The sequence below is a fragment of the Fulmarus glacialis genome, unplaced genomic scaffold (genome assembly GCF_000690835.1).
Source record: "Fulmarus glacialis isolate BGI_N327 unplaced genomic scaffold, ASM69083v1 scaffold8829, whole genome shotgun sequence".
NCBI lineage: Eukaryota > Metazoa > Chordata > Aves > Procellariiformes > Procellariidae > Fulmarus > Fulmarus glacialis.
Window position 1 is genome coordinate 70,154 of NW_009233877.1, and position 8,550 is coordinate 78,703.

The 8,550-nt window shown below is 37.1% G+C and overlaps 1 protein-coding gene across 1 annotated transcript in view; it reads right to left on the minus strand.

Annotated features, from left to right (window-relative positions):
- The window catches only part of SPAG17 (sperm associated antigen 17), a gene marked incomplete at both ends in the record, with an annotated part of 77,314 nt that extends 69,192 nt beyond the window's left edge, over positions 1-8,122 (minus strand). The window contains 2 exons of the mRNA XM_009585469.1: positions 3,424-3,623; positions 7,989-8,122. Coding sequence (XP_009583764.1) covers positions 3,424-3,623; positions 7,989-8,122 — 334 coding nt within the window. The remainder of the gene's footprint in view (positions 1-3,423; positions 3,624-7,988) is intronic.
- Between the last annotated feature and the right edge of the window lie 428 nt (positions 8,123-8,550).

Consider the following 8,550-nt stretch of genomic DNA (forward strand, 5'->3'; position numbering starts at 1 on the left):
GTGCCTGCTCTGTTTGGGCTTATTACTTCTGTAGAAATACACATGGCAATGTTTCAGTACCAAAGCAAAAGGTTAAGCATTATGTAAGTAAAAACGAGCCCTCTAGAAGCTTGACTCTAGTCTAAGTTACTTGTGTAGATTCCCTTTACGGCCCATGCAGAAATACAGGTATTCAGACAGGTATCAGGTGATTTAATTCATCCAGCATAGTTATCTATCCTAAGACAACAGAAACTGCCTGCTGAAGTTCCTGTATGTCTTCATCAACTATGTAACACATACAATTAGTGCAGATCCTGCTCTAACAACAAAATACAGTTTTATATTCTATTTAGCATTAGGATTTTTTCTTATGCCTACTAACACAACACACTTAAAAGTCCTTTGGCCACTCCTCAGCTCACAGGACTCATTCATCCAAGAGAGATAAAAGGGCAGGAAAAAAAGGTAGCCTGCCACTGACATCTGCCTGTGCTCAGGTATATAGCAAATGCTGCTACCACCTGGAGCAGCAGGCTGCCAACATGGTTGTCTCTCCTCTTCTTGTAACATTAGGTAAACATAAAAGAACTTGGGAATTTGGAGAAAGACTGACTGAGGAAGCAACCACCACAGTCCAGTACATATATTGCATGAAGCAAAATCAAAACCAGAAGAAAACTAGTCCATTGTATCACTGCTAGTACTGAAACCGAACCACATATTCTGATGCCTTGGTTACTGCAGGAAGAAAAAGCACAAGCACATACAATTACTGAGCATTAATGATTTCTAAGAAAAAAGACAGATGTCTGCATAGAGACTTACAGAGATCCAAAAATTCCAATGCATACATGCTGAAAAGAAAGACTGCCTGCCACTCAACAGTTATAATTATGATTATGCTAACAATCATGACAAGTTGATAATAATCAGTCAGTTCTGATAATCAGTGACTAGTTCACACTTAAATGATGAAAGACATCAATGCAAGTAATCTCAAGATTACTCAAAAGCAGAAATATTCCATTTCAGAAATGTGATAATGTACTAGGGACGAATGACAAAATGACTGTTACCTACTAGAAACAGATACAGATTGTCTTTGAGTTCAAGACATGGTCATATATAAGCAATAGCTCAGACTACTCTTGAGTAAAAATTGTGGCATTTTTCTTTTTTTTTTTTTTTTCCCCTTGATAAAGCTATATTAGAGTGGCCAAGAGTGCTGAAAATAACTTTTCACTGTATCAACTTTAAGGATCATCGAAGGTTCCTTGTGTCTTCTGCTCAGACTCTTGTAAAATAGGGAATATGCATGAAAGTTTTGAGAGTACTACATTCTCGGTAGAAAAGTTTCATAGATCTACATCTTCTTGACACTGAGAAATGGAGCTGGCACCACTTTGTCCCAAGACACAAAACAAAGCGTTAGCCTGAGGTCCTTGAGAACCTTAATTGCCATGTTGTCAAGGAAAGATAGAAATTCCTAATGAGTTTTTTCACCACACTTAATGTTCATTTAGAATGGCCTCCAGAAGTTTTGGCAATACTTGAGTTAATTTTCTCTTGGTATGGACTTCTAGGTGGAACTGTCAGGAAGACTGAAGAAACAATTACCTCTCCATAAAAAAATAGTTGTATTTTTCCTGTAGCTTAGGGGAAGGATTTGCAGGGTGCTGTCCTGTCTTAGGGCTATAGCTTCCTCCTCACTGTCTTCCTCAGTACGACTAAAGGAAGTAGCAAGGTCAGATTAGCTTTTCCGTTGTTAGGTAGTTCCTTATAGTCTTCAGTCTGGAAATCAATTCACTGAATACAATTTTTTTTGTATGAGTCGGAATCAATTTGTTTATTATTAAGCCCAACTGTTTGGATGCACAACGAATGTGGTAAATTGTTCAGAACAGCTTCAGCTCAGTACAGTCATGACTGTAAAATTAAATACAGCACAGGTGACCAAGTGCAAAATACCTCAACAACTTCTCCTTTGAGGCAATGTGCAACTATTGCTATTTTGTAAATATCCTTGGGACTAATGAGACAAATCCCAGTCAATAAAATCATAGTTTAACAGCAGTGCTAGTAGTTCATAATATAAAGCTACTAAGCATACTAAACAAGGATACTTTTCATGGCTGTTAGTTTTTGGAGGCAATTTGTATTTTCCTTACTTTGTCTTCTCATTAGCTGTGACTAACAAGGCAGCAAAGCATGGATATCTTATACAGGTACCTGATGTTTTCTGCCCACCTCTCAAGGCAGTAGGGAGCAAAAACGTTGGAGCTGGTAAAATTGTTCCTATGGGGCCCAGTGGAAGCATATTAATACCCACCCAAAACCACTCTGTACTGTACATTCTGTACAAATTTCAGTAAGATGACATGAGTTCTCTACATCGCTTCAGCTTGCATTCTTAAAGGCATGAATATTTCTTTGAAAACTTCTTTCAGGCCCTGAAAAACCTTAAAATTATCAAAAGAATTATGTTATAGCCAAGCCTTATCTGAAAAAATGAGGAAATATGCTCAGGTAGCTACTGTTCTGTTCTTGTGTACTTTTGTCAGCTTCACTAAGATTCAAGATTTGCTCTAAACACCTGGACCAATGCTTTTTAGACGCCTGAAGAGTGCCATTGATCTCGAATGAGATGCAGACAAAGGTCTGATGAAAGAGCGAGGAAAGCCTGCAGCAGTTCGACTAGGGAATAGCAGTTACACATAATGCATACAAAAATCAGCAAGTACTTCTCCAGCAGGAGAGATCCTGTTTATGTTGATGTAGCTCAAACATATTACGGTCCAAATTAAATATAACTGTGATCTAATGAGGAGAGCTATGCACATTCTCCAATATTTTTTGTTCCAATGAAACTCGTAACCATGGGTTATGTATTAAAAATAAAGATTTTCTCAGCACTAGTTAGCATATTATTCCTTACTTTGTATAGCTCATTTCTGGAGTAGATTTCTTCAGGTCTCAGTTCTATCCATATATTTTTACAGCAAATGAAATCATATTGCCCTTTGTACAGAACCTGGCTTCATCCCCAGACAATGGTAGACAGCTCTGTTATACTTTATAATACAAGGAGAAAGCCGCCTTTGGATACTGACACAAATGCATTTAGTTATTCCAAAATCTTTCTGTAAGAAAGGTTTTCTGTAGGATTTGTTTAGCCACTTTATTTTAGTCTTACACATGCTAAAACATTTTCATGTCGACATGCTACATATACCTCATCTGTATTTTATTTCTTGGACTGTACAATCTATCCTAATACTGAGCAGAACACAACGCCCTCTTCAAATGCAAAGTGGCAATGCTTTAATATTGCCAAATAAATCTTGACTTTTCAACGTGGAACAAAACAAAGTACTTGGTTAGAAGCTAGGCTGCAAGATTGCTAGCAAGTTTATCAGGAGTATATCTACATTTTTTACATACCAATGTATTTGTCTTCCTCTTCCACTTCTCCCCGTCGCTTCAGTTGGGTGTCCTTTTTAACAGTGACTGGTGCTAGAGGGCCTACTTCTGTCTTTTTTCCTTTCCTTTCTTTCTCAGCTGTCTTGGCTCTAGGGAGGTTCTCCTTCTTGCCGGGAGGTTTAGCTTTCTCTTTAAAAAATCTTTTTCCTTTTGTTGTTCTTCTTCTGCCTGATAAGATGAATAAAATAAGTTCTCGTTGTAGCCTTTGTGCAGAATAAAGGGCAAACTGCTGTAAAATTTTAGTGGTTCAATTTTTTTATTTGAATACTTTTCCTTCTCAGCCTCTATAATGTTGATGTGGTGAAGCTGTCTTGAACACTCTGCTTTATCCTTCTCAAACACACTATTCAGTTTATTATATTCCTACTAAATTATAGCGTTAAGACTTCACTTTAAAAAGGAACCGTGAGAGGTAGGTAGACATTATACCTACAAAACTAATGAAATGCATACTGGTAGAAAGACGAGTGAAGAATCACTGTGCTTTAGTTACTGCCACTACAGCACTTGCATAAACCATAAACCTGCCCTGGACTGAAGGGAAATAAGACAAAAATTAAATTTCTGTTAAGTCTTTAGCATCTCTGTTAACACTCTTGAATATGGTGTAAAATGGTACCAGCACTATTTTCTTTGATGTAAGTATCTGTCTATTATAAACTAGAACCAAGAGTCTTGTGCTCATTTCACACAGGATATTACTCAGCCATTCTCATTATTTTCAAACAAAAACACCTACATTAACTTCTGCTCAGTAATTTAAGAGTAAAGAATGAAAAAAGATTTTGTAAGTATCCCAAAGCCTCACACTATAAATCCAGAAAGCACAGAGACAGTCTAAAATTAAAATAATCCAAAATATATTAAGGTAAAGTGAGGTGCTGTAAGAGCAAGAAAACCTCCACCTTTCTACCCAGCAGTAGAACTATGCGCTAACTATGCAAGAATGACATTTAAGGATTGTAAAGCTAAATTAAATACAATAAAATGGTATTAACTTAACTTACTGTTACCATCCTGCTGGTGTCTCTTTAAAGGCTATTAAAGCAATGAGAAAAGCTCTACATAGGGCAGTTGCCTCTACACAGTTGCTTTCTCTAGATTCAGCCGGAAAAGCAGACTTTCCAGCTGTAGAAGTTGTGTTTAGTTCAAATTCAAAACCAAAGCAGAAAATCTTTTCCTGCTTTCCCTTCTTCATGCATTCCCTTTCTGTAAAATTTAGAAATGCTTTCAAGAGATTCTTACAACTATTTCTGCTGTGAAATGGGGGATTTGGTTGCTTTCATTATTTTCTTTCAGATTTATTCCACTTTGGACATTTCAAACCAAAGATTTTGATAGTACTACTTTGATTCTAAGCTGATGAACACATCAAAACAGATGATACAATCATCAGGCTACAAAGTTCACAATCAGCTTTACCTATTGCATACGCATCATCTTATGTAATTAAGTCTCAGATAAGCAGAGACATTTCTGAACTTGCCAAGATTCCAACAAAGAACACTAGTTGACCTTAATACCTCAGGAAGTAAAAGCCTCTCCTTTCTAGGAGTCTTTCCTTTTCCCCCTCAATGTCGTATTTCTCTTTCAAAGGTGCAGCTTTTTATGGAGTTTCTAATCTTCCATTAGCTTTACACTCTGTAATTTTGTTATTTTAAGCTTCATATTACAGAATCTTACTATCTCAAACAGTCTTCTAATTCAGAGACACCTCTTCTGCATATTAATTTAAATGCATACACCTGTCAATTTATGACAAACTTCTGCTCCTACCGAAATACAGAAATTTCATAATGGTTTATTTTTGTTTATTCACTTGCTGTTTTTCTTCTACCAATCCATTTTATTAATTGATGTCTATTCGAAAAAACAATGGACAGTTATGTTGGCTTTCTGAGAACTGATCTGCTAGTAAAATCCTGGTTTCAACCCCCAAGTTGTTGGCAATGGATCTTGTACTGTACAAGCTAGTTGGAAAGGATTAAAAAATTTATGGCAGACAATTTAGAATTAGAATTCTAAGTTAAAAGCCAGTTTCTGCCTGTTCTGTACTGCAGAGCATCCTCATAGTCAAAAGCCCTCTCAATTCTTGACTCTGTCTTTGTCCTTCAACTGCTGCTGTCATGTTTGCCTGTCACGCTTTGATATAGATGTAATCCAGAGGAGCTGACAACTTTGTCCAGATTGCTTGGCTAAAACAGAGAAGAAATTGTAAGTTCCAGAGATTCTTCAACCTTCAATACTGACTATCCTCAGATTCTCCAGGGAAATAAAATCATACTTATAAGAGTAATCTTGCCAAATCAAAGCTAAAGGCTCCATTTTAATATTGAAGTGCCTAATCTTTAAACTTCAAATTTTTGTTTTACAGTTTACTTATCAGCACTGACTGATATCTAACAGAAAAGTCATTTTTTCTCCGTTCATTACAAAAGATCTGCTCTATAGCTTCAGCCTCTCAATTTCTCTTCAGATTGAAAACACATTTTTTTTCTCAGATTCTTTATATATTTCTGTGGCTTACATTATCATTTGCTGATCAATTTTGCAATTGACTTCTTCGGGAACAGGACACAACTTTAATTTATCACCTAGCATTTAATGTTCTTGTGCTTGTGTGCTATACTTCATCCACAGATTATTCCCACAAATAGAATTATTGATAAAGAAATTTACAGACTTTTCAACTACACAAAATCCATGAAACCATTTTCTTCTTGCCTCTTTTACATGCACAGACTGCTTAGGTCTCCATGTCATCACATTTTACATTATAGTTTTTGATCAATTAACAGGGTAAACTATTGCAGCAATTATATGACTTTCTGGTAATGGTCTTCAGCTGCATGCATGTTTGCTGGAAAAGGACTATAGCAAAGACCAACTGTTCAGTAAGTTGCTGAAATGTACCACTGACAACTTTTTTTTTTTTAATTACAGATGCTAGAAAGCAATTAGAGGTCTGATCTGATTGTGATTCTGTGCAAGCTTGGTGAAATTCTTCCTAGAACACGTAAGCAATCTGACTGAGGCAATCTTGGACCTAGTAGTGATGATCTTGGAGAATATGTGGAAGCGAGTGTTGGGAACACTGGAAAATGTGGTACCCAGTTCTGAGAAGCAGACTTCAAGATATGAACTATTTGGAGGGAGTTCAGAGGAGAGGAACAAGCATAAGAAAAAACTAGAAACCGTGACATATATTTGGGTTTGTTTAGTTAAATATGTAATAGATTTTTGCAGAATGGAAGGCAAGAACTGTTGTCCCCATACACAGTGAGAAGTGAAGCAGTAATGGGTTTAAATCGGAGCTGGGTTGATAAGGTTAGAAACATTTTCCAAATGGCGATGTTGCAGAGATAGTTGAGCAGTAATACTGATTGCCGTAGAAAAGTAAAAGCACAGCAGTGGAAGGTTTTAAGAACAGGTTCAAAAAACATCTGCCAGGAATAGTTTATGTATATTTTACCCTGCCTTAGTGCCAGAGTATGGAATAGATAACTTCTCCAAATTTCCTCCAGAGAGGCGATTCATGATAGTAGCTTCTTCATAGTGCTGCTCTGCATCTATCCTTGATACCTCTCAAGTAATAACCTCTTCTACCTTCACACTTCAGCAGAGATATATTCAGCTGAAGCCAGTTTCTAGCTCTATTTTCTATTGGTTCTAAGACTCAGCTAAGGCACTACTATTTATTACTCTAGCAAAGAGTTCTTGCACAATATTTTTTCTTTTCTTCTTTTTCCCTGTCCCACCTGCATTTGAGTAATTGAGAGCTGCTTCTCCAAAATCTAATTAACTTAAAAAGATAAATTTCTATTCGCACTTCTCTTCAACTACAGATCTAGGAAGTTAAGTGTCATGGTTTAACCCCAGCTGGCAACTAAGCACCACACAGCCGCTCGCTCACTCCCCTCCGGTGGGATGGGAGAGAGAATTGGAAGAGTAAAAGTGAGAAAACTCGTGGGTTGAGATAAAGACAGTTTAATAGGTAAAGCAAAAGCCGCCCATGCAAGCAAAGCAAAACAAGGAATTCATTCACTACTTCCCATCGGCAGGCAGATGTTCAGCCATCTCCAGGAAAGCAGGGCTTCATTATGCGTAACAGTTACTTGGGAAGACAAACGCCATCACCCCGAACATCCCCCCCTTCCTTCTTCTTCCCCCAGCTTTATATACTGAGCATGATGGTATGGAATACCCCGTTGGTCAGTTGGGTTAGCTGTCCTGGCTATGCTCCCTCCCAGCTTCTTGTGCACCTGGCAGAGCATGGGAAGCTGAAAAGTCCTTAACGAGTGTAAACACGACTTAGCAACAACTAAAACCATCAGTGTGTTATCAACATTATTCTCATACTAAATCCAAAACATAGCACTACACCAACTACGAGGAAGAAAATTAACTCATCCCAGCTGAAACCAGGACATTAAACACGAGGAGAAAGCTGAATTTATGCAAACAGTACTAGAATGGAAGTGTCTTCATAAAGTTAATTAAGCATCCTCCCTAAGGCATACTATAGCACCTTCTTTTCAGCTTCTCTTCTCTGAAGATCCTTCTGTTTGAGACAAAGCAGTTGAAATTTCAACAGCTTTCCAGTTAGTGTTACAGGAATTTCTTCACCACTATCCAGAATGGCTTTGGCTACTTCTATCACCTGCAGAGAAAAAAACCCAAAAACAACTATTACTTACATAATTTTAATATTGCATTTGACACATATTTTGCATGCTGAAATGAGTAAGTGCTATCTCGCATTGTACAATCATGGTTTTTTTCAGAAAAACCATGTATCAGTAAAATGCATAGCTATTCTTTGGTTCCTAAGATCTCAAATGAAGTTATCTCTGCTACAGCATGAGATAAAACTAGAATGGAGAAAACTGCTATGATTTATGTAAGGGTCAACAGACACACAGTTCTCACAGTAAAATGTCATTTTTTTTTAGGTTTTAAACAAAGAAGCAACATTAAGCAACTACTTATTATAAAGTAATAAATTAAAAAGCACTTAACAGATAGCAAATCAAGGGGAGTAGTTTGGAGTACTGTTTACAAAGTGACTAGTGTCTGAGGCACTAGCCC